This window comes from Pygocentrus nattereri, chromosome 25, assembly GCF_015220715.1.
Source record: "Pygocentrus nattereri isolate fPygNat1 chromosome 25, fPygNat1.pri, whole genome shotgun sequence".
Lineage (NCBI taxonomy): Eukaryota > Metazoa > Chordata > Actinopteri > Characiformes > Serrasalmidae > Pygocentrus > Pygocentrus nattereri.
The window spans coordinates 3,755,125-3,779,534 of NC_051235.1; the positions used below are offsets into that span (position 1 = coordinate 3,755,125).

The 24,410-nt window shown below is 41.2% G+C and overlaps 2 protein-coding genes and 2 long non-coding RNA genes across 9 annotated transcripts; 2 read left to right on the top strand and 2 right to left on the bottom strand.

The window, feature by feature from the left end:
- On the bottom strand, positions 1-6,154 carry LOC119262464. The gene is made up of 2 exons (XR_005129667.1): positions 5,635-6,154; positions 1-2,302 (listed from the first exon to the last, which is right to left on the bottom strand). It is a non-coding gene; the product is annotated as an uncharacterized LOC119262464 (long non-coding RNA).
- On the top strand, positions 2,453-11,409 carry LOC108416352 (CD276 antigen homolog). Of its 2 annotated transcripts, XM_017689341.2 has the most exons (5): positions 2,453-2,555; positions 4,160-4,200; positions 4,332-4,652; positions 9,050-9,090; positions 9,322-9,409. In XM_017689341.2, exons 1-4 carry the CDS (start codon positions 2,542-2,544, stop codon positions 9,064-9,066), a joined length of 393 nt encoding a protein of 130 aa, XP_017544830.1. In that variant the 5' UTR covers positions 2,453-2,541; the 3' UTR covers positions 9,067-9,090; positions 9,322-9,409. The 2 variants fall into 2 exon arrangements, with proteins under 2 accessions (XP_017544830.1, XP_037390553.1); XM_037534656.1 differs by lacking the exons at positions 2,453-2,555; positions 4,160-4,200; positions 4,332-4,652 and adding exons at positions 7,482-7,606; positions 11,254-11,409 and having other exon boundaries at positions 9,322-9,642.
- On the bottom strand, positions 6,245-19,050 carry LOC108416089. 3 transcript variants are annotated; one of them, XR_005129663.1, is made up of 5 exons: positions 18,928-19,050; positions 16,793-16,920; positions 9,951-10,058; positions 9,370-9,490; positions 6,245-7,354 (listed from the first exon to the last, which is right to left on the bottom strand). It is a non-coding gene; the product is annotated as an uncharacterized LOC108416089 (long non-coding RNA). The 3 variants fall into 3 exon arrangements; XR_005129664.1 differs by lacking the exon at positions 18,928-19,050 and adding an exon at positions 17,048-17,075; XR_005129662.1 differs by lacking the exon at positions 18,928-19,050 and having other exon boundaries at positions 16,793-17,093.
- LOC108416087 lies at positions 18,505-23,534 on the top strand. 3 transcript variants are annotated; one of them, XM_037534655.1, is made up of 6 exons: positions 18,505-18,686; positions 20,709-21,038; positions 21,503-21,622; positions 21,844-21,893; positions 23,111-23,166; positions 23,308-23,534. In XM_037534655.1, the coding sequence occupies exons 1-5, from the start codon at positions 18,662-18,664 to the stop codon at positions 23,120-23,122; spliced, it is 537 nt and encodes a 178-aa protein (XP_037390552.1). In that variant the 5' UTR covers positions 18,505-18,661; the 3' UTR covers positions 23,123-23,166; positions 23,308-23,534. The 3 variants fall into 3 exon arrangements, with proteins under 3 accessions (XP_037390552.1, XP_037390551.1, XP_037390550.1); XM_037534654.1 differs by having other exon boundaries at positions 23,111-23,534; XM_037534653.1 differs by lacking the exons at positions 23,111-23,166; positions 23,308-23,534 and adding an exon at positions 22,265-22,746.
- Positions 23,535-24,410: the final 876 nt, after the last annotated feature.

Genomic DNA, 24,410 nt, shown 5'->3' on the forward strand with positions numbered 1-24,410 from the left:
TGACCTCAGGGTTTATATTTTGTTTATTTATTATAAGATATTCAAACGAACATTGATAAAAGGAGGTAAGCATCATGTTGTGAGACACTTTCTGGATTAAGACCTACAGTTATCAGGCGTTGTTTTGGCCATTCCCCACAGCAGAGCTAACAGAGGTGACTAGAATTCACAACAGAACACAATAACTGATGCAAATTTAGTTAACGTTAGTTAACTAGATATAATAAAACATATTGTCAGGGTTTTTGAAGAAATATGTCCTTAAATCACCTTTTAATAAAAGTTTTATAATAATCATTAACTTAGAAATGATTAAAGACACGTTATAAAGACTAAACTGAGACAGACAGGCCTATAAGCATTAAATGAGACGGGCAGACAGGGACCAGGAAAAGCAGGACCGATATTTCCATATTTGGGAAAACGTGAACTCTATTCCAGACACAAAGCAGGGCAGTGTAATGAAAGGAGCCTTTGTGGTAGGAAAAACAAATCGAAGGTCACAAAGAGTGAGAAACTGCCTTTACAGTAGAAGTTAGCTGGGAATGGGAAGGCTAGCTGATAAGGGTTGGTAAGAACTGGTCTTTGAACTAAATTGATAGGAAAGTGTTACAAACAACGGACACAGGGAGGACAGGGAGGCCTGATAAAACAAGGCAGAGAACATCATTAAAAACATCTTGAGTTGGGTGAGAAATAAGGCTTCCTAAGAAAACTAGAAGGTGGCTCCACTATAGGTGGAGCGATGATCTCACACCCGGGAGGGGTGATATGGTTGCTCATCTTTGGGTATAAGATGTAATGTGTTTGTATTGTTTGCACATTTTGGCTTTCGGGCATCATTTAGTCACATTGGAACTAATAAAGGTGGCTTTTCTTCCTTCGAGCCGAACCTGTGGCTGAAGTTTGGTTTTTCATCTGAGAGAACAGATTAAATTAAAACCAAAACTTTGATTTAACTTTAATTAATTACTAATGTTTTTCCACATCTTAGGGAACTTCGGAGCGAAGGAAGGGGAGCTCTTTGGTCCCGACAATACCTAAATACATTATACTCAATTTCCTTCAAATAACCAATTAGTTGGTCACCCATCTCAATTGTAGCTAACGAGTCTGTGAAGAACATCTGTAGCTAGTTAGTTAGCTGACACCAGCAGCAGGCCAAATGAGAACATCTTCTGACACCTGGAAATCAGCTTAATGTACCTACAGTGTACAGTTAATATCCATGTTTGACTATTTTTCCTATGTATACTCACACTAGCCATTATCAGGTGGATATCTTAACCCTAACAATATATGTGTAGCTTTAAGTTGGGTTACTACCTGATCAGGATTTCCCTGGATTGTCCAGGTTTTGCTTGCCTGTCCAGGAAACTTTAACCTCCATTCCTGGATATAAATGGTCATCCAAGCATTTTTGTTGACTCAGTGGAATCCATCATTTGAAACAATGTTGTTTGACATGATCACACGATGCATTATCAACATTCTGATGGGCTGTCTCCTGAAGTTGAGACTCAATGTTGTGGCTGAGTTTCAAGTAAGTTGCAGGATAGTTTCACTTAAGTTTCAAGCAGTTAAAGTGGCATGTGTAAAAGCAGCCTAATCCTTAGACGTCTGGTTCCTATCACCACCGTTCTGAATCATTCTGACTGTTTCTCAAGAACAGAGCACTTTACACCAAACCTTTCCGTTCTGAACGCCTCTGTTTACATCCTAACTTCCCCTTTAAACACAGAAAGACAGTATGAGTGCACAGATTTTTTTATGGAAGTTTAAAAAGGCCCCTTGAGCAATTTTGGTTCCACATTAGAGTGGAATAAAGTATGTGAGATTAAAGGAAGTTGTGGCTGATTCAATCCCAAGACTCTTCGTCTCTCAATACAAATGAATCTGTTCACAAGCAGATCTTGACCGCGCCAACATGGCGGACGCGCAGACGTATCCCCTCAGATAGAGATCAGTGGACGGTTCTCGAGCAAAGGCGCTCTCCGTTCTGCTGCTCTATTCTTTCCATACACCGACCGTCCACTTTATTAGAGACTTTTATTTTGTATTTCCCTCTCTGTCCACTTCATGAGCTCCGTCCACCTTTTGAGGTCCACTAACGTTACAGTTATAGACTGTAGCGCATCTGCTGCTGCACAGTTCTGGACACGAGTGTGTTAAATGTGTTTTAACTCAAATATGACACTGTTTGGGTGAATCGGGTGGGCTGGTTCTGTGGTGCTGGACCAGCCGTAGAACATTCCTAGGATAAGAGTGGTCCATCACCCAAAATAGGCAGCCAGAAGCAGCTCTGGAAAAAGAAAGAAAATATTATAAATAAATCATAATTTATTAATTTATTAATGATAAAAAATGCCAAAAAAAATTATCCTTCCGAGTTTTTTATTTGAATTTCTCTCATTTTTCTGTTACGTACACTTCCGTAGATATTCGCGCATGCGCCGCTCAGCTCCAGAGAGTAAGAATTTGACCACCAAAGGATTTTTTTGTTATTTTATTCCTCATAAAGTGTTTAAACAGATATATGAAATGGGAAAAATCAGGTAAGCCTTCTGTGTGACGTAGAAAAGCAAGGTTCTCGTGTGGTTACAGGTCTGTCTGTATTTATCAGGCCTTGTTTTGGGGGAATTCCTCCTCAGCGAAGCTAACGGAGCTAACCAGAATTCCAAAAAACCTCAGGATAAATATCGGCAATGTATCTGAGCTCGGCTAGCTAACTATCCTGAGACACAGCAAGCCAGGATTTACATTTAACCCCATATTACAGATATTACTTCCTTGACGAACGGCCAGTTTGGTGGTCACAACAACCCGAAATGTAGCTTGGGCGTTGGCTGGCTAGTCTTAGTTAGTTAGCTAGCTTAGCTACTAAAATAGCTGTTTACTTCCAGCAGCCCAAACAAGACCACCTAACCTACTGACCCCTGAAAATCAGGTCCAGGTAACCCGACACTGTTTAAAATATCCATATTGGGCTACTCAGTACCTCAGACTGCATTGTGAGGAATGCTGCCCATCCACTGAACTGAGTAAGGAAGTTGAGCCACTGATCGAGCGTCCAGGAGTTTCAGCGGCCTTGGCTGGGCCGTCACTGGAGTAAGACCTTTTGAAATGCGGTTGTGAAAGCAGTTGCGTTATGATTATTGTGGACGAAACCAGTCCTGCGTGTTCGTTGATGCAAAACAAATGAGACGAGTAGATCAGACTGAAGTGAAACAAACGGTTTTATTACAGAATTCTGGAGAGCTTACAAACAGAGAACATGCATCATGCATCTCCCAAGTAAGCTCTGACCGCTTCTCATCTGACTCCCTTTTTATAGTCGCATGGCCGCTCCTCCCTTACCCAAGATATCAGTAGATTCCATCAAGCCTCCAATGTGTGCGTTAGCCCAGCTCACCAATCTATACCATAAAAGTTTAAGGATGTGCTCAGACGTGACTGCGTCTGCAAGGTCAGCTTAAGGTATTCCCTGTGTTTATCAACTCCCCCTGTTTTCCAGACAATGGCTCTGCTGATCTGACCAGATGAACCACATGTGTGGTGTGCTAGTCCCAGTGTCTACTACTATCAACTTTGAGGTATTTCCTGTTATCTGACGTCCTTGTGTATTCCACCGTTAGTCAGCACACAGTCTTATGTGCTGACTCTTAGCTCTTAGAATTGGACAATATGACCATTAAGCTTTCAATGCTAAACATAAGCTTTCTTTAATAAATCTTAAAAGAGTAATATGAACAACAATAAGGCTAATATTTGCCTGAGGGCGGTTTAAAACCAGGAGAAACGCAGCTAAGCTAGTTTTGCATAGGTACACAGTATGATCCCATGACTAGGAGTGGCCCAACTTTGGCTCCAGTTAACAGATGCTGCCTTAGTAAATATTAATAGTGGCATCATCTCTCCGCAACCCAGAAGGAGAAGCAGCTTAGAAGGTGTGTGTGTGTGTGTTATCATCACTACCAGCCCTACTGAACAACATACAGGAGATGTTTACATGTTTTCCTCAAAATGACATCATCGTCAGCCTATTCAGAACCTGTTTCTACCAGCAGGAGGACCTGAGCGTGCCGTGGCATGACAGGAACCACAGTATAGTTCACAGATTGTTTTAAAAGAATGACTGACTTTCTGACTTCTTCGTCAGATGCTGTTTGCCCTTAGTGTTCCTGCTGCTGATACAGAAAGGTGAGCACATTTTACAAACAAATAAACAAAGATTTAACGGACTAGAGCTTCACTGAGGTTTCACATGGAGAACTAAAAGCCAGACGGTGCCTGGACACCTTTGATTTGGTGTGTTTTGGTATCTGTTTCAGTTTCCCTGCTGGAGATTGAAGGTTTTGTGTGCGACACCGTCATCTTGCCATGCCTTAGCAGTGGAAAAGAGCTGCCAAATAAAGTCACCGTATTCTGGAGATTCAGAGACAGCGGCACCGTGTACGACATCGTCGACAGCAGAGCATCGTTGGATGAACAGGATGCGCCGTTCAGAGGCCGAGTTGACAGCTTTCCAGACGAGTGGACTAAAGGAAACTTCTCCATCAAACTCAGCCGTGTGAAGAAGACGGATGGAGGAACGTACAACTGCTTCGTCCTCTCTATCAACACTCAAACAAGAGTGCATCTGACTGTAAAAGGTATAAGCTAAACTACCAATCAGTCGGACTAACGACAGGTTACGTTAGGAATCTGCTGTTGCATGTTTAATGTTCAACATGCAAAACCATCTAACCTCAAACATGATTGTTTATTACCCATGCAAATAATTAATTTATTTATTACTATAAATAATTTTACCATCACCAGTAATATTCACCATTCTAATGCAGCACCAAGAGAGTGTAAGTACTTTCTTTATGAACTCCATTACTTTTTATATGATCTTGTCCGTCAACCTCAGCAATAGAAACCTAATGGTAAGGAGTCAAGTGCAGGTTTAATAGCAGATTCGGAGTAGATCATAACAAGCAGAGGGTCAGAAAACCAGAAAAGCCGGTCACAATAGCTAACAGATCCAAAGGGGCAAATCCAAGAGACTGGTCAGGAACAAACAAAGCAAAAGATCAAAATACCAGAAAAAAACCAATCAGAAATACAAACTGCAGGTAGACCGAACAAGACTTCACAGTGAACATGTGCAAACACAGGGTATATATACACACAAGAGGAGTCAATTGACTAATGAGATGTGACGCTTCTGGATGAAAGTGAAGCAAAAGGGATCAAAAAAATGGCCGAGAGCGCATGGCCAGAGTCCTCTCTCATCCTGGAGAGGGCGCCAGTCCTTCACAGAGCAGACACAGACATACACATTCTCACGCACCTTGGAGTATCTTAGTATCTCCAATTGGCCCGACCGTGGGAGGAAACCCGCACAAACACGGGGAGAACAGGCAAACTCCACTCAGAAAGGGAATCAAACCCAGACCCTTCTTGCTGTGAGACAACAGCACTAAGAAAGACCTAATAAGTAAAATCAAAGTTTTATTTAAGTAAAACTTTTACCAGCCCCACAGAAACCATAAAGACTTTCTTCCCTTTCAAGTGTCATTTGAGTGCTATAGATTCCTGCTTAAGAAATGCCAAACACACAGACAAAAAATCTAATGTTTGTCCTACCAATGACGCAGAAGAGCTTCATGCCGCTGAACCTCTTTGTAATTTTCCCTTTCTGTTCCTCATGAGTTGCTAGACTGGGATTATGTGTGTCCAGAACAGTCAGAGGCAAGTGGTGGGTGGAACCAAAGTTCTTACAATATACACACATACTATGTGTGTGTGTGTGTATATTGTATGTGTGTATATTGTGTGTGTGTGTGTGTGGTCTACTGGGAGCAGTGCTGGTTGAATAGTCTCACAGCAGCAGGAAGGAAGGACCTGCGATAGCACTCCTTCACACACTTGGCCGGTCACTGAAGGAACTGCCCAGTGTAGGTGATTCCGCAGACAGCAGTCCACAAAGTCCTGAATCAGTTCTCTGTACTCTCCGTTGTCCTCATTTGTGGTGCGGCCGACGATCGCTGAGTCATCAGAAAACTTCTGTAGGCGGCAGGTGGGGAGTTGTACATGAAGTCTGCAGCGTAGAGGGTGAAGAGGAACGGTGCTGACACCGTCCCCTGTGGGGCCCCTGTGTTACAGACCACCATGTCGGACACACAGTCCCTTGTCCTCACGAGGTAGTCCAGGATCCAGTGTGTTAGGTGATGGTCCACCCCTGCCTGTTCCAGCTTGTCCTTCAGGAGCCCAGGCTGTATGGTGTTGAAAGCACTGGAGAAATCAAAGAACATGATTCTCACAGTGCCCCCAGGCTTCTCCAAGTGAGAAAGAGCTCCATGCAGAAGGTAGATGATGGCGTCATCCACCCCGAAATCTTATCAACGTGGTAGTTATAATTTAGCAGATCGGAAGTGGTACGGCTAGGAGGAATGTTAATTCCATCCTGTTTATTTTGCTGATTGAAGACCTCCACTGGAAAACCTCTCTCAGGCCAGGCCCAGGGTGCTAACTCAAATAACATTTAACAGAACTGTACTAAAAGTAATTCTTATAAAACTCACTTTAAGTAAGAGCTAAAAACTAAATCGAACCTGGCGAATAGGAAGCCAACTTCAGCTTCATCCTTCTTAGTGTTTTGGGGGATTATTTTATGTATATTCAGATTAGGAGTGATTCACACACACACACACACACACACACACACACACAAAATATATATATATATATATATATATATATATTTGCTAAAGTGTGTGAGATTAAAGGAAGTTGTGGCTGATTCAATCCCAAGACTCTTCGTCTCTCAATACAAATGAATCTGTTCACATCAGTTCTTGACCACTCCAACATGGCGGACGCGCAGACGTATCCCCTCAGATAGAGATCAGTGGACAATAAGGCGTCTAGGAACGGGTATCAGTGGTTAGGACCAACAAGGACACTGGCATCTGTCTGTCTGTCCACTTGAGTTCAGCCCTGGAGACATGAATACTCAGTACAATCTTTAGGCGACGGTTCTCGAGCAAAGGCGCTCTCCGTCCTGCTGCTCTATAATTTCCATACACCGACCGTCCACCTTATTAGAGACTTTTATTTTGTATTTCCCTCTCTGTCCACTTCATGAGCTCCGTCCACCCTTTGAGGTCCACTAACGTTACAGTTATAGACTGTAGCGCATCTGCTGCTGCACAGTTCTGGACACGAGTGTGTTAAATGTGTTTTAACTCAAATATGACACTGTTTGGGTGAATCAGGTGGGCTGGTTCTGTGGTGCTGGACCAGCCGTAGAACATTCCTAGGATGAGAGTGGTCCATCACCCAAAATGGGCAGCCAGGAGCAGCTCTGGAAAAAGAAAGAAAATATTATAAATAAATCATAATTTATTAATTTATTAATGACAAAAAATGCCAAAAAAAAGAACCTTCTGAGTTTTTTATTTGAATTTCTCTCATTTTTCTGTTACGTACGCTTCCGTAGATATTCGCGCATGCGCTGCTCAGCTCTAGAGAGTAAGCATTTGACCACCAAAGGATTTTTTTGTTATTTTATTCCTCATAAAGTGTTTAAACAGATATATGAAATGGGAAAAATCAGGTAAGCCTTCTGTGTGAGGTAGAAAAGCAAGGTTCTCGTGTGGTTACAGGTCTGTCTGTATTTATCAGACCTTGTTTTGGGGGAATTCCTCCTCAGCGAAGCTAATGGAGCTAACCAGAAGTCCCAAAAACCTCAGGATAAATATCGGCAATGTAGCTGAGCTCGGCTAGCTAACTATCCTGAGACACAGCAAGCCAGGATTTACATTTAACCCCATATTACAGATATTACTTCCTTGACAAACGGACAGTTTGGTGGTCACAACATCCGAAATGTAGGTTGGCTGGCTAGTCTTAGTTAGTTAGCTAACTTAGCTACTAAAATAGCTGTTTACTTCCAGCAGCCCAAACAAGACCACCTAACCTACTGACCCCTGAAAATCAGGTCCAGGTAACCCGACACTGTTTAAAATATCCATATTGGGCTACTTAAGTGTTTTCCTTTGTATATCCACCATAACCAGCTGGACACCTTAACCTTAACGTTATGCGTCAGGTGGGAATTCCAGAGCTGGAGGGCCGGATTCCTGCACTTGTCAGCTCCCACATACATCATTAAGCTCCTCAGATGAAGCCAGGTTTGGCTGGAATGCTCACCAAACTGTGCTGACTCGTTTCTCAGTTATGGGTAAACAGCAGCTTTAAGTAGGTTTGCCACCTGTCCAAGTTCCCTGGATTTTCCAGGGGTTTTTCTTGCTTGTCCCAGTTGTTTTCATATGTTGGCTTTTCCTATGAAGTTTGAGCTGCTTTTTTCCCACAGCCAAACTATTGGTATAGAAAGAGTGAATCTGATTGGTTCAGATTGCCCTCACAGTTGTTTGGGCATGGTGTGCTGCTGATGACCCCAGTGTGAAGACTGGGATTCAGTCTGTCCTTCAGTACCTTAGACTGCATTGTGAGGAATGCTGCCCATCCACTGAACTGAGTAAGGAAGTTGAGCCACTAATCGAGCGTCCAGGAGTTTCAGCGGCCTTGGCTGGGCCGCCACTGGAGTAAGACCTTTTGAAATGCGGTTGTGAAAGCAGTTGCGTAATGATTATCCTGTCAGGCTTTGATGCCTGAGGGCGGTTTAAAACCAGGAGAAACGCAGCTAATCTAGTTTTGCATAGGTACACAGTATGATCCCATGACTAGGAGTGGCCCAACTTTGGCTCCAGTTTACAGATGCTGCCGTAGTCAATATTAATAGTGTCATCATCTCTCTGCAACCCAGAAGGAGAAGCAGCTTAGAAGGTGTGTGTGTGTGTGTGTTATCATCACTACCAGCCCTACTGAACAACATACAGGAGATGTTTACATGTTTTCCTCAAAATGACATTGTCAGCCTATTCAGAACCTGTTTCTACAAGCAGGAGGACCTGAGCGTGCCGTGGCACGACAGGAACCACAGTATAGTTCACAGATTGTTTTGAATGAATGACTGACTTTCTGACTTCTTCGTCAGATGCTGTTTGCCCTTAGTGTTCCTGCTGCTGATACAGAAAGGTGAGCACGTTTTACAAACAAATAAATAAAGATTTAACGGACTAGAGCTTCACTGAGGTTTCACTAAGAAATAAGCAGCACACGGAGAACTAAAAGCCAGACTGTGCCTGGACACTTACAGTTTTATGGTCTCTCTCTCTCTCTCTCTCACTCTCTCTCTCTCTCTCTCTCTCTCTCTCTCTCTCTCTCTCTCTCTCTCTCTCTCTCTCTCTCTCTCTCTCTCTCTCTCAGTGTCCTTGCAGGATGTTCAAGCCGTTGTAGGAGACACTGTCATCTTACCGTGTTCAAACAGTCATGAGGCCCTGCTGGTTAAAGGCACTGTGTTCTGGAGATTTGGAGACACCATCACTGTTTTCGACATCGTGGACAGCAGCGTGAATTTTGATGAGCAGGCCACATCCTACAAAAACAGAGTGGACAGTTTTCCAGCTGAGTGGACAAAGGGAAACTTCTCCATCAAACTCCGCGATGTGAGGAAGAGTGATGGAGGAACGTACACTTGCTTCCTTCCTAACGTCGACGCCAAAAACAAAGTACAGCTGACTGTCAAAGGTGTGTATGAGTTGTCTTCAAACATTAGGTTTGTAGTCTGAAAGGTCGCTCCTGCTGTGAATGATTAACAGAGGTTGTAGATTGTGTTCAGTGGTGAAATGGTTATGCTAAAGAAACACTCCAGCCCTTCTAGTACAGCCCCACTAGTGTGATTTTCCTTGGCCCCCTGTGTTATAGCGACACATGGCTATGAATGGATCCCTGCTCCCTCACTGATCTAGTGCTGAGCATGAATGAGCTCTTTAGTTTAAGTCAGAGTACACGTGAATTTGGACACTTTCTCACCATCAGCCTTCTTCAGTACTCACCAGTCACATGAACTTCTTACTCAAGAGCTGCGTTCCAGAGCCTTGGCTGTAGCTGAGGTGGTGCAGGTCCTCGGTAGGACTGTCCTATGAAGGCTCCTCCTTAGTAGCCTGTTGGTCACACACAAATGGAACAGTCCTGGTGACGTCACCAGAGTAATCAAAGGCCTGAAAGGAAATGCACCCTTGAAATCACTCCGAACGTAGGCTGCATTTTTGGCTGTATACGAAGGGCCCTTCACTTTGGAGCGGCCGAGAAATGCAGCCAAGACTTTGGAAAGCAGCGCCGGTTCAACAAAACTCGACTAGGCTCAGTAAATTTTGATCCATATCTGCAGTAGCCAATCATTAGTTTTGCTGTATAATAAGCAGCAGCCTCTCTTTGCTCTATTTGTGCTTTATTTATTTATTTTTTTCTGTGGTTCTCCAGAGAGCCCAAAGAATCTAATAAGTTTAGTTTACAGTGACTGTGATGGGCTGGACAATAACAAAATACGGAGTGATTCATCCCATTTCAAAAGATTCATCCCATTTCAAAATGATTGATTTCTCTTGTAAATCGTTACAGATCAGTGCAGTGAGCTGTAAACGGTTTAAATGAGCATAAAGTTTATTATGTAGTTCTACAAGGTCTCAGTCTGAACCTCCTCCAGCTGTACGGACAACATCAACACCACAGTCAAACTCATCCCACACTGGATCGAGCGTGTCGGGCGTGTCTTTTAAAATCTTATTCTGAAGCACCTCATATTCATCGATTTCACTGAATTCAAGAATTGGGAGAAATGAGTTGCATGAGATGATCTGTAAGGGTCACGCTCTGCTTCTCCAGCAATACACGTCCTGAAGAACACATTCTGGAGAGACCATTAGAGATTGTGTCTTTTAATTCATATATTTGTTTAGATGATTGCAGAAAAAAAACATGTTTTTACCTCAAAATATGGCCTCAGCCTTCACACATGACTCTACACGCTTCTGTGGTGCTTGGAATTCTAGATAATTGAAAACCAATATTTGTAAATCGAGGCTCAAGAATAACTTTTAAATCTGAATAAACTGCAACCCTAACATGTTTTTCAAGTGTATATATCTGTAAACGTTTCCATGGCCTCTTTCACAAGAGTTCATGTTTTTCTGTCTGCTGCTTCTCCAATTGTGCGGTCAGTTACCACAGACAGATGACTTTGACTTCCCTGTAAGGAAATGAGTCAGCACTGTGGCGACTTGACTCCAATTCACCGTTTCTTTCACCAGTTTGTGAAAATGTTCTGCGTCTTGTTTTTTGTTTGTGTGTGTTTAACAGATCGTCCAGTCACACCAACAGACAGTAACTCAAGAAACGGCGACGTCAGAAGAAGACCAGACCGAGTTTCACTGTTCTTTGCGCTTCTGCTGGGATGCTCTCTGCTGTGCGCTTAAGCTCGACAGACGAACCTGCGCTATCGAAAGCATAGCTTATAGGGGGGGGGGGGGGGGGGGGGGGGAGAGTTTTGACTCGTATTCTGTGTTTCATGAAGAAAAGCCACAAGTTTGTCACAAACGGCTCGCGCTCATGTGAAAAACGAAATTGCAAATGAAGGCATTTCATTTTTAATTTCAGCAGGATATTTGCGCAGATGTTTGAAAAAAGAAATGGCAAAAAGAGGTTTGCACATTTTATTGTTTTCATTTGTTTGTGGCCGTCTAAAATCCAGGTCTCTGGATTTCTTGAACCTTGATAGCGACATTAATCTGGTGTGAGGCACTGCAGTGTCCTGGTTACATGACCATCAGTAACTGCAGGAATTCAGTACAGTGCATCCGGAAAGTATTCACAGCGCTTCACTTTTTCCACATTTTGTTTTGTTACAGCCTTATTCCAAATTGAATTAAATTAATCTTTTTCCTCTAAATTCTACACAAAATACCCCATTGTGACCATGTGAAAAACGTTTTCTCGAGAGTTTTGAAAATTTATTAAAATTAAAAAACAAAGAAATCATATTTACATAAGTATTCACAGCCTTTGCTTAATACTTTGTAGAACCACCTTTGGCAGCAACTACAGCCTCAAGTCTTTTTGAATATGATGCCACAAGCTTGGCACACCTATCTTTAGGCAGTTTTGCCCATTCTTCTTTGCAGTACCTCTGAAGCTCCATCAGGTTGGATGGGAGACGTCTGTGCACAGCCATTTTCAGATCTCTCCAGAGATGTTCAATCGGATTCAAGTCTGGGCTCTGGCTGGGCCACTCCAGGACATTCACAGAGTGGTCCTGAAGCCACTGCTTTGAGATCTTGGCTGTGTGCTTCGGATCGTTGTCCTGCTGAAAAATGAACCGTCGCCCCAGTCTGAGGTCAAGAGCGCTCTGGAGCAGGTTTTTATCCAGGATGTCTCTGTACATTGCGGCATTCATCTTTCCCTCTATCCTGACTAGTCTGCCAGTTCCTGCTGCTGAGAAACATCCCCATAGCATGATGCTGCCACCACCATGCTTGACTGTAGGGATGGTATTGGCCTCGTGATGAGCAGTGCCTGGTTTCCTCCAAACATGACGCCTGGCATTCACACCAAAGAGTTCAATCTTTGTCTCATCAGACCAGAGAATTTTGTTTCTCATGGTCTGAGAGTCCTTCAGGTGCCTTTTTGCAAATTCCAGACGGGCTGCCTTGTGCCTTTTACTAAGGAGTGGCTTTCGCCTGGCCACTCTGCCATACAGGCCTGATTGGTGGATTGCTGCAGAGATGGTTGTCCTTCTGCAAGGTTCTCCTCTCTCCACGGAGGAACGCTGGAGCTCTGACAGAGTGATCATTGGGTTCTTGGTCACCTCCCTGACCAAGGCCCTTCTCCCCCGATCGCTCAATTTAGACGGCCGGCCAGCTCTAGGAAGAGTCCTGGTGGTTCCGAACTTCTTCCATTTACGAATGATGGAGGCCACTGTGCTCATTGGGACCTTCAACGCAGCAGTAATTTTTCTGTATCCTTCCCCAGATTTGTGCCTCGAGACAATTTTGTCTCGGAGGTCTACAGACAATTCCTTTGACTTCATGCTTGGTGTTTGCGCTCTGACATGCAGTCAACTGTGGGACCTTATATAGACAGGTGTGTGCCTTTCCAAATCATGTCCAATCAACCACAGGTGGACTCCATTTAAGCTGTAGAAACATCTCAAGGATGATCAGTGGAAACAGGATGCACCTGAGCTCAATTTTGAGCTTCATGGCAAAGGCTGTGAATACTTATGTAAATATGATTTCTTTGTTTTTTAATTTTAATACATTTTCAAAACTCTCGAGAAAACTTTTTTCACATGGTCACAATGGGGTATTTTGTGTAGAATTTTGAGGAAAAAGATTAATATAATTAAATTTGGAATAAGGCTGTAACAAAACAAAATGTGGAAAAAGTGAAGCGCTGTGAATACTTTCCGGATGCACTGTAAATGGTCGTATTACGTTTGTGCACTTAATGTATATTTAAACCTTGAGTTTCGTCCAGTACTGACACCAATCAGATGCTTTTTCTTTAAACTTAAAATGAGCTGTTTAAACTGAGCGACAACAGTCAAGCACTTAGGATGAGCACCTTAATATAATGACATCCTGCGATTTCTGCTGATACTAGCCTGATACTGATACACGAGGTGTTGACCCAATGCAATCTCTAACTCATGCCTCTCATTCTTTATGTGTAAGAGTTCCTATGAAGACAATGTGTCCACTTTTCAGATTGTTTATCATTTGTTTATTTGGATGTAATGTAACAAAATACTCAAATTTCAGTGCATTTCTGATCACTTGAAGAATTAAAATGATAGAATTTGAAATCATTTTCAAATGTGTTGATTTAGTTATGTGTCCGAAATATTGTGCATTCCCTCACTGTAGTTGTTAGATTGACTGGTTGATTGGCTGATTAAACTTATTCAAGTTTTATTTCACTACTGTTGGAACAAAACCTTGTATCTCAAACTTTACAGAAGAAGGAAAAAACCTCCTGTACTTTTAATGTAAGTCAATGGAACCAGATGTCTTTCCAAGTCATTTTGGGCCGTTTGGTTCATTAATCATGAAATGTACATATAACGTAAAGGGCAACAGTTATTTTCAAATAACGTCCAAAGAAAATGTTTTAAAAATTTCTTCATTTTTGTCGATTTTTATCGATTTAATTTTTATACGTAATTCGAACCCGTCAGCTATCCTTTAGATCATGTGAAAATGTCACGGTGATTGGACCAATAGAAATGCGCCAGAATTGCTTCAAATCAGATCAGTTTTACATTAAATTACATTAAAAGTTAGGAATGTTTTTCCTTCTGCTTTAAGGTTGCTGTTTTGTTCTACTGTCTAGCGCTGATAGGTTCTAGTGCTAGAATGCTTTTAGGCATATTAACCAAAAACAATGAAAACCCAGTCGCTTATATTGCTTAAAATTCAAAACGCTCCGAGACAGTCTTGTCAAATTTAGCAAGATGTATATTATACTAAACTATATATTATATCACATCATACAGTGAAGAATCTGCATGAAGGTATCTGAGGCTGCCTTTCCTAATAAAGATAACAGCACTAAGCCAATTTCCTTAATGCTTAATGAAGCTTGGATGGACGAGCCCAACCTCAACATCTCACCAAGTAAAACATGACTGTGTTGAGCTGTGACTGTCGCATCTCAGTGCTCTTTTCAGGGGCATCCCTGAATGTTATCTTGTATCTAAGTGACTCATTGAGACCGACCTGTTCAGTAGTTTGTATTCGTCTCTGAGTTCCCCCACCAACACACGGGAGCCGTGTTCTGAAGAGCTTTTACCTCTTTTCTAAAATGTAGGCTAGAAACTTTTTAATATGGCAGATTAACCCTCAGTAACCTGCAGTTACTGTGTTCATTTTTTGCTATACGTCATCAAATGTAGCTGTGAAATGACATACTTGTGTAGAAATGTATGAATTAAACTCGCATTGGATTCAGTTTTTACTAGAAGGTTACAGTCTTAACAAGATGTCATGGATCTTCTTCATGTTCTTCAGAGTTTTTGCTGTTGCAGACAAGAACTAAGGCCGGACACGTTTGCCGTTTGAGGACTGCAGACTCTGATCTAAACCAAAGAACTGGCCGCATGGATATATATCTCTGCTGTTGGAAGAAAACCTCGTATCTCCAGTTTTCCAGTTTTTGACATAATTTGAAAACATCTGTTGTTCTTTACGTTGTCTGCAGATTTCATGATGAATGGACTAAAAGAAATGGCCCACAATGACTGTAAAAACTCTGGTTTCATTGACTTACATTAAAAGTTAAGTAGGTTTTTTCCCTCCTCTGTAAAGTGACCGTTTTGGAGGTACGAGGTTTTGATCCGACGGCAGTGACATGCTATAAACGTCGAGGGTTACTGTAGTAAGAAGATAATCTTGGCCGACTTGTAGAGATCGTCCAGTGCGATGATAGCTCAACTTTAAATTCTGAATTCTTATGTTTTTGCTGAATATTGAAGAAGCTTTGTGCTACTCTGCAGTGTTTTTATACTATATACTATTTTATAGGGATCTAATGCTTTGTGATATTGTAATGCAAAGCTGTGACTGTGTGAAAATGGATGTTCTTGTTTGCACACCAAAGTTCTCAGTCAGCACCACTTAACACCTGCTAGCTCCTGGCAAGAACCTGAAAGCATGCATTAAACTTTATCGTTCTTCATTATATGGATTTTTTGTTGAAATGATGGTGAAATGACCAAATCTGGGCTGATTGTATTGTCCTACCCCTGGTATTCATGACATAGTATGGCAGCACAATGTAAAGCCTATTCATTTAAGATATAAAATGAATTTACAGATCATTAAATTCCCAGTAGGGCTGGGCAATCTGACAATATTTATTGTTATCGTGATAAATTACATGAAAACGTGTCACAGTATGCTTTGTGAGTATCATCAGAACTCAAAAACACTTCCCAACTGCATGTGAGATTACAAAGAGAGCCTGGTCAGTCCTGTTGAATTGGGCTGAGTACAGAACAGTATGCATTTAGTATTTATACTCACTGGCCACTTTAGTAGGTACACCTTACTAGTAAAAGGTTGGACCCCTTTTGCCTTCAGAACTGCCTTAATTCTTCGTGGCACACTTTCAACAAGGTGTTGGAAACGTTCCTCAGAGACTTTGGTTGGTTATTTCAGTTCCTGTTTCTATCATCTTTTCCTCTTTTTCTGACCGTTCTCTGTGAATCCTAGAGATGGTTGTGCGTGAAAATCCCAGCAGATCAGCAGTTTCTGAAATACTCAGACCAGCCCGTCTGGCACCAACAACCACGCCACGTTCAAAGCCCCTTAAGTCCCCTTTCTTCCTCGTTCTGATGCTCGGCCTGCACTTCAGCAAGTTGTCTCGACCACCTGCCTAATAAAGTGGCCAGTGAGTATATAGTTATATTTAATGTATAAACACAGACCACAGAGGGTATTTATGTATATTTAAATAAAAATATTGTCCCACATTGTGAGAAATTGTATGAGAAAACCTATCACAGTGTTCCGTTTTTGCCATATCGCCCTTCTCTGCACGTGAGTTAACTTTAGTGGAAATATGATCACGAAAGATCTGCCTAAAATACACCGAACAAAGGCAAAGCAGAGTCAATACTGCACGCTTTGAAAAGTTGTAAACATGCTCTGTATTTTGAGGAGACAGTTTAAAAGTTTCAGTTTGATAAACTGCAAAAAATGCTGTGTCCTGTAATTTTTATTGTAACTCAGACTGATTTATAATCAGGGCCAGAGAGTAAAAACAACAGCACAAATTCCAGCTCCAGACTGGCCATTAACTCGATGCAGAAAGAGATTCACTTGATAGAAAATGAACGAACCTTGAACAGCGCAGGTCAGCCGGCAGCGTGAGGTGCCCGCTCTTGTTGCTGTAGATATAAAAGCAGAACAGCTGCTGCACTGTGGTTGGCAGAAGCTTGTGTTGCTCATCTTCTAAAAGCTGAATTTCCTGTTGGGTTAACATGAATTAGTGTTTACGCTCGACTGCAGCTGGTATCCGGTTAGTCTGGATCTGTTGTCTCTCAAATCAAAGCTAGACAAGATCTCTTTGTTGTCTCACAGTGACTGAATAATACCTGATTTGTAGTTCAGCTCAAACCACTCAATAATACAAACATACTGCTATGTAATGTGACCAATCTCAGAGAGGTGGAGTCTTTCAGAAGTAGAGATGAGGAGGGTTTACCGCTCTGTGAAAGACTGCACCATCAAATAGAGCAACAGTTCAAGAAGAACGTTTTTCAATATAAAACAGCAAAGAGCTTCTGCTTTTCATCGTCTACGATATATATTATCATTAAAAGACTTAGAGAATCTGGAGAAATCTCTGTCTGTGAGGGACGAGGCTGAAAACCAGTATCTGCTGGCCGTGATCTTTGGGCCCTCAGGCTGCACTGCATTAAACACAGACATGATTCTGTAGTGGAAATCACTGCATGGGCTCAGAAACACGTCTGAAAACCACTGTCTGTGAACACAGTTCATCACTGCATCCATAAACTCTAAAACACAAAGAAGAACCCAAATATAAACAGGATCCAGAAACGCTGCCACCTTCTCTGGGCCGGAGCTCATTTAAAATAGACTGAGGGGAAGTGGAAAATTGTCCTGCGGTCCGACGAATCAACATTTGAACTTCTTTTCTTTTTATTTTCATTTTAATTATGGACACTGTGTCCTCCGGGCTGAAGACCACTCAGCTTGTTATCAGTGCACAGTCCAAAAGCCAGTATTCATGATAGTTTAGGGGGGCATTAGCGCACATGGCATGGGTGACGTGCTCATCTGTGATGGCGCCATTAATGCTGAACTATATTTACATGTTTTGGCAACATCTGCTGCCATCCAGACGACGTCTTTTTCAGGGAAGGCCTTGATTATTTCAGCAAGACGATGTCAAACCACATTCTGCATGTATTACAGCAGCACTGCTCCGTATTAAAAGAGTCCGGGTGCTAAACTGATCTGCCTGCGGTCACCACTGAAAACATTTGGCATATTATGAAATGAAAAGCATGATAAAGGAGACTCTGAAACTGATGAGCAGCTGTAATCCTTTATCAAACAAGAACAGAAAGCACTTTCAAAAGTACAGCAGAGTCTCGTCAGTTCCCAAACGCTTACAGAGTGTTGTTTAAAGAAGAGGTGATGGAACACAGCGGTAAACCTGTCCCTGTTCCTACTTTTTGGAACATGTTGCTGGCATCAAATTCAAAATGTGCAAATATTTTTCTAAAAACAATAAAATTTCTCAGTTTCAGCATTTGGTTGGTTGTCTTTGTACTATTTTCCTTCAACAATATGGTTTACATGATTTGCACATCATTGCATCGTGTTTTTATTTACCTTTCTGCACAGCGTCTCAAACGATATGTAAGTACACTACCAAGCATAATGATATAACTCGACCGGTGTTGCACCTTCACCAAATGTTATCCTTTTTCTTTCCGCAAAAAAATCAAAGAACTTTTGTCTTTAACTTGTATTAAACCTTTGCTGAAGCATTTCCTGCGCACAGCCTGTGAGGGGTGACACCAAGCTAGGTGTTATAGGGGAAGTAAAAACTGACCCACGTTCTTTAAAGATTCACTCCTGCCTTTGAAACTTGGCAACAGATCTGTTTTTTATCAGAAGCAGAATCGGCCAGTTTGCCCTTAAAGACACAGTCCTTATCTCTACCTCACAGCAACATGAAAACTGTGGAACTCTATGTTTGTGAGTACAACTTAATTTTTCCTTCTTTCATCTTTTCACGGAAGTGACAGTGCTGCTGCTTTCCAATGAAGACTCTACCTTCACCTCAAGCGGAGTAGCAAGCGCACTGGAGAACATAAAGGCTGAACGATTCGACCTTTTCATCACAATCTGAGACAAAAAGGAATAAAACCGGGTCAAGTTTCATCACCTTGTTCTCTTTTTGAGCTTCATTTAATGAAGCTAGGTTTACCTGCCTTACCTTCAGTCTTGGTGAAGGCTTTGAAAATGTGTTGAATCCAGTTCTGTATGCACTTCATAGGCTTTACAGGCTACTGGGATCCACCTCCTCCCAACATTCATGTTTGATGAAAAGCAGAACTCGTCTGATCAGTGTGAAAAGCAACCCGACTGCTGTTTCACAACTAGTTAAAGACTTGATTACGTAAGTGCTCATGTGAGCAGTAGTTGCTTTCATCTCTTAGGGGTGAGCTAGACTTTAGAGCAGGGGTGTCCAAACATTTTGTCTTAGAGCCAAAGGCCAAAATAACAAAACCTTATACAAAAAATGTAGGTAAGGTTCAGGGTTTTAAAATCTGTTTTACAAAATGTCTTTATACTTATGTAAAGGGCCTGTATCCTATATTTACAGTGTACGTGACTTTTTCCCAGATACGAAGCATTTATGACTTCAGCTTCATACAGTCAACTTTTTCACTGTTTTTTTACCCAGTCTGAGGCTACATTCACACTGCAAGTAACAAAATCTGATTTCCTCACCAAATCAATATCTTTTAAATGTGATCTGTATTTGACTTCAGTCTAAACAGCTCCTAAACCGACCTGCGTGAGCAAAAGAACAGAGCTTCACTTACATTTACATTTACGTAGATCGGATACGGATCGTATTTCAGTGCCACATATGAAAGCGTCTCTAATCTGAATTGAAAATGTCAAGCTGGGAGTGTGAAGACTAGCATGTGCTTCTTCTGCGACACGTGAAGTGCAGCTAACGTTATGTTAGCCAAATCCAGCCCCATTGGCTAGGATCGTCTTGAGTGAAAGTGGTAGAGAGGAGACCATCCCACCCATCTTGAGACAGCAAGGCCAATTACGCCCACTTCAGCTTGAGGTCAAAGAAAGAATTTTCATCAATGTGAAAAAAGTTGTAGATTTACAGAAGATTGATTCATCGTTGTCCTTTTCTACCGCAAGTGCGAGTTTAATGTTTGTGGCATTTATGACGAAGGCCAATCTCGCCTTATTTACACGATGAGCAGCTAGACTCATTTGCATGAAAGAAGAATCTACTGAACTTTTTTGCTGCATGGTGCGATTTTACCGCAAAGCTCTCCACTGCAATGACTATGATGCAAGGCAGCAAGAGGACACATAAGAGGACACTTATCCGAAGAAGCCTCCAGCAAAACGTTACCAGCTGCTGTTTTTCAAAATAAAATGTTTTTAAATATTTAAAATATCGCTGCTGTTGGAAGAAAACCTCGTTTTTCCATTTCTGTTGTTTTTCAGTTTTTGAGATCATTTGAAAATGTCTGTTGTCCTTTACATTGTGTGTAAATCTCGTGGTGAATGGACCAAAACAACCGGCCCAAAATGACTTGAAAATACTTCTGGTTCCATTGACTTACATTAAAAGTAAAGTATGTTTTTCCCTTCTCCTGTAAAGTTACCATTTTGGAGATACAAGGTTTTCTTCCGGACAACAGCGATATAATTTAAAGCCTGTGAACCAGATACATCTTGATTTTTTTGTGACTCCTGTAATAATTTTGATCAGAATATTGCTGCTTTTATTCATCACACTTGATTTCATGAAGTCGGGTTAAGGGGGATGAATAGACTATACTGTACAAGGACATTAGTCAACAAATGGACTACAGTGGGCTGGTCAGTTCAAAAAAGAAATCCAGTCATGTTATGTCGGACTTTTGCCACAACAATGAACAGAAAAAACTACTGTTTATTTTTATTCACATTCGGTTTGGAATTGCTGATATTTATTTGTGTCTGTTTTCTCCCCAGGTCTCTTTGTGTGGTTTCAACCAGCTCATAGTTCAACAGACATGCTGGTTGACTTGGGACAAAATGTGTCCTTAAACTGTGACCTTCTGGCTGTAAAAGAGATTTACTGGTTCTTACAGCAGTATCCAAGTCCACCGAAACCCATCTTACGGTCATTTTATAGAAACTCAAGTCCCTATTTCTACAATCACTCTTTCAAAGTGAAGTACTCCTTACAGGAAAAGCTTCAGTTGGCCATTCAGAATATAACAAAGAATGAATTGGGAATATTCTACTGTGTGGAAACAGGTGATCTAATGTTCAGAAAGGGCATCAGGCTGTACATCATGGGTAAGTTGACCTTTACCTGTATCTCTATATATACTCATTATATAAAACCCTTCTTGCAAAATTGAATGTAAATTGTTTCACACTGTATCTGCATTAAAGGGGCACTCTGGCCTAAAGCTAAGCTATTGCAGTAGGAGATCAACATTGTATCCCTCAGCCTTATAAGTCTTATATGACGTGGAGAACGCAGAGCGCTTTCTGCTGAGGGGTCTCTTCTCCTCTCAGAATGAAGGAAGCAGTCAGAAACTCTGTGACCCCCTCTTACAGTTGGATTGTGATTGGTTCCTCGGCGCCTCATGGCTGTAAAAATACGGCGCTTTGAAATCGGATGAATCTTTTTGAATCGCCCTGCACTAATTTAATAGTGAACACCCAGATTTCAGAACTCCTGTCAGTAATATTTTATTTACCCAAAGTGAACTGGTAACTTTTGATAAGGTGTAATTTTTTATTTTGTTTTATAGAACCAACCAATCCCCCACCTCACTCAACACAACAGACGCACCAATGGACACGTCATGAGACGCCATTGCTGGTCATCATGTCTGCTATGTCGTGCTGCATTCTCCTGGCTGTGGCCATCGGTGAGTTTATTGTTCCATGCTCTTATACTTATAGCCAGTATAAGTGCACAATTATTATACAGTAGTAAAATATCCCAATCAGCTTCTATTGATTTTTCAGCCGCTATGCTGGGAAGTAAATGCTTATTATGTTTATTTCCCTGGGTATGCGTGTGGTGGACGAGGCCTTACCATCAGCTTTGATTTCTGCTATCTTGATTAAACTCTCTCTGTGGTTTCAGGATTAATGCAAGTTTGTAACCACAGAAAAAGACATCCTGGAGATTCTGAGGTATGTTTAGTAAATTTAACATTTATTAAGGACAGAACTATTTTTTGTATAAGAAAAATCTACAGACGATATTCTGCAGTGTAACATTTTTGATAACAGAATTCATAACAGAATTTGAAAAAGCATGTTGCCCTTTACACTGTATGTAAACTTAATGATGAATGGAACAAAAGAAACGGCCCAAAAACGACTTGGACAAAATTCTGCTTCCATTGACTTACATTAAAAGTACCTTTATGGAGAGGTTTTCTTCTGTCAAGAGCGATATGTGTATCAATAATCGTTCCACTTTTTACTGCCAAATATTCACAGTAGTCTTCGTGTAAAAGTCAAATTTGAGCCTTCACTGTCTTTTTTCTCCACTTTTGCAGTATCAGTACACAATGATAATACGGACGGAAGCTCTGAGCAGCCACAGGAGCAGCGCTTTAACCTCAGTGGAGTTTACCCAGCTCAGCCCTCCGCTGTAGATGCACTCCACACACCTCTCACCCACTTCTTTTGTCTATGCTTACATGCAGTTTTTTTCTGCCTCTGGAATGTGGTTAGTTTATGTTTAGTTTCCACCGCGCAACCAGACTGAAATACATTACACAAAACTTTTATAATAAATTTTCCTCTTGCAGTAAAATTCCCACAAATGTCCCCTTAGCCGAGGTCTAGGTGGTCAGCCACCACATTTGGTGTCCAAATTTAATTTATACGTTTATAAAGAGGTAAAACCTCTAGACGTCAACAGTCATCCAGATCTTTCCATTAAATAGTTTTTCTCCTCATCCAGGTCATGAAGACTTGTCAATGTTAGGCCTTACTGTATACATTTAAAATGAAACTGCTAAAAAACTTGTTTTTATTTATTTTTTAAAAAAAATATATATTGCTATATAACCTCATATCTCGAAAATGGTAAATTTACAGGAGAAGGAAAACACCTTTACTTTTAATGTAAGTCAGTGCTACCAGACGTCTATCCAAGTCATTTTAGGTCATTTCTTGTAGTCCGTTCATCATGAAATTTACATACAGTGTAAAGGGCAACAGGTACGTCAAAGTACGTCAAAAACTGAAAAACGACAAAAATGGAAATACAAGGTTTTTGTTCTGACAGCAGCGATATTCAGTTTAAAATTAACAGGTAGAATTTACACAGGTTGTCTAAATGGCTGCCCACAGGTTTCAACTACACACTGCACTTTTGTTCATTTTTAATATTACAGAAGTCTGAGTGACCTTAATAAAGACCTGGGCATGGTTTGCGAGCAGTTTTTGGCAGGTATTTATGGAAAAGATATCAATGACCACTGACTTTGTTAGTGGATGATGAACTTTGTGAAATTTGGGAAAAGTGGAAATGTGTGTAAATTTGAATTCTTGCTGAACTTTTCCACTATTTCTTTTCCTATGAGGACATTAGAAAGCAGTCTGACTGCCATACTGAGTCATGGTGTGATTCTCCTAGGATGGCACTGACACTGAATTAGCCCATGGAAATCTACAGATGTTGCTGCTAAATGTCCTGAATATCATATGACTTGAGAGTTTTAATGGCACCAAGTGTTTTAAATGTGCATGATAGTATTTACTGCAACTCTAACAGCTGGAAAATTTGACCAAAGAAACAGTGAAGAAGTTCAATAAAGTACTGACCGTGTTCTATAAACATTTCCTCATTTTCCACTTTCACTCTTATTCACAGTCATTTGTCTCCAGGTATGCTTACATATAACAGCAGATGGAGGTCAACAGGCATGTTTACATCCACAGAGATGGTGAGAACATTATCAGACAGTTGTGTCGGTAGATGAACTGGCTCTGTATAACAAATATGTTGTAAATTTATGTTCCAGACAAGGAGGTAACATCATCACTAAACAAAGTACACAGTGTTGCTTACAATTTATATTTTGGCTGTAACTTCATCAGACTTTGACATGACATTTGTCTGATGATATGAAGTTAAACTGATTCATATGTGCTTTGTAGCATAGCTGCCTAATAATCACATAATGCTGGTACACATTAAAACAGCAGAGGTAGCTGCTAGTTCAGCTGCTTGGCTAAGAACTGCTGTACACTGCCTTCAACCACAGCAATTATGCTTTCCTTCCAACTCTTGTAATGAGAAATGTGATGTGATGTGATGAAAGGCTTGGAATGTGCAGCTACAGTGAACACAAATGAAGACAGCCATATAAGATGGAGTGAATGCTCTATATTGGTGTTCATATGGAGTAAGGAGGATTTTATGTAGCAGTTCACTTAACACTATTAACCTTCTTTGGTAAAGGCAGTTTCTATATATGGAACCGTGAAGTAACCATTTGAAAACATAAATGCACATTTAAAGTGGTTGGGATAGTGTAGCGGTTAACACCTCTGCCTTCTACACTATAGACTGGGGTTCAATCCCCACCTGGGCAAAACACCCTGCACTATACCAATAAGAGTCCTTGGGCAAGAGTCCCAACACCACCTTGGCCTACCTATGTAAAAATGATCTAATTGTAAGTCGCTCTG

Coding starts and splice junctions, on each gene's coding strand:
- LOC108416352 (XM_037534656.1), top strand. CDS start 7,500: ATGCGCTGCTCAGCTCTAGAGAGTAAGCATTTGACCACCAAAGGATTT. Junction 9,091..9,321: donor CCTGCTGCTGATACAGAAAG/GTGAGCACGTTT, acceptor TCTCTCTCTCAG/TGTCCTTGCAGGATGTTCAA. Junction 9,643..11,253: donor AGTACAGCTGACTGTCAAAG/GTGTGTATGAGT, acceptor TGTGTTTAACAG/ATCGTCCAGTCACACCAACA.
- LOC108416087 (XM_037534653.1), top strand. CDS start 18,662: ATGAAAACTGTGGAACTCTATGTTT. Junction 18,687..20,708: donor AACTGTGGAACTCTATGTTT/GTGAGTACAACT, acceptor TTTTCTCCCCAG/GTCTCTTTGTGTGGTTTCAA. Junction 21,623..21,843: donor TCTCCTGGCTGTGGCCATCG/GTGAGTTTATTG, acceptor CTGTGGTTTCAG/GATTAATGCAAGTTTGTAAC.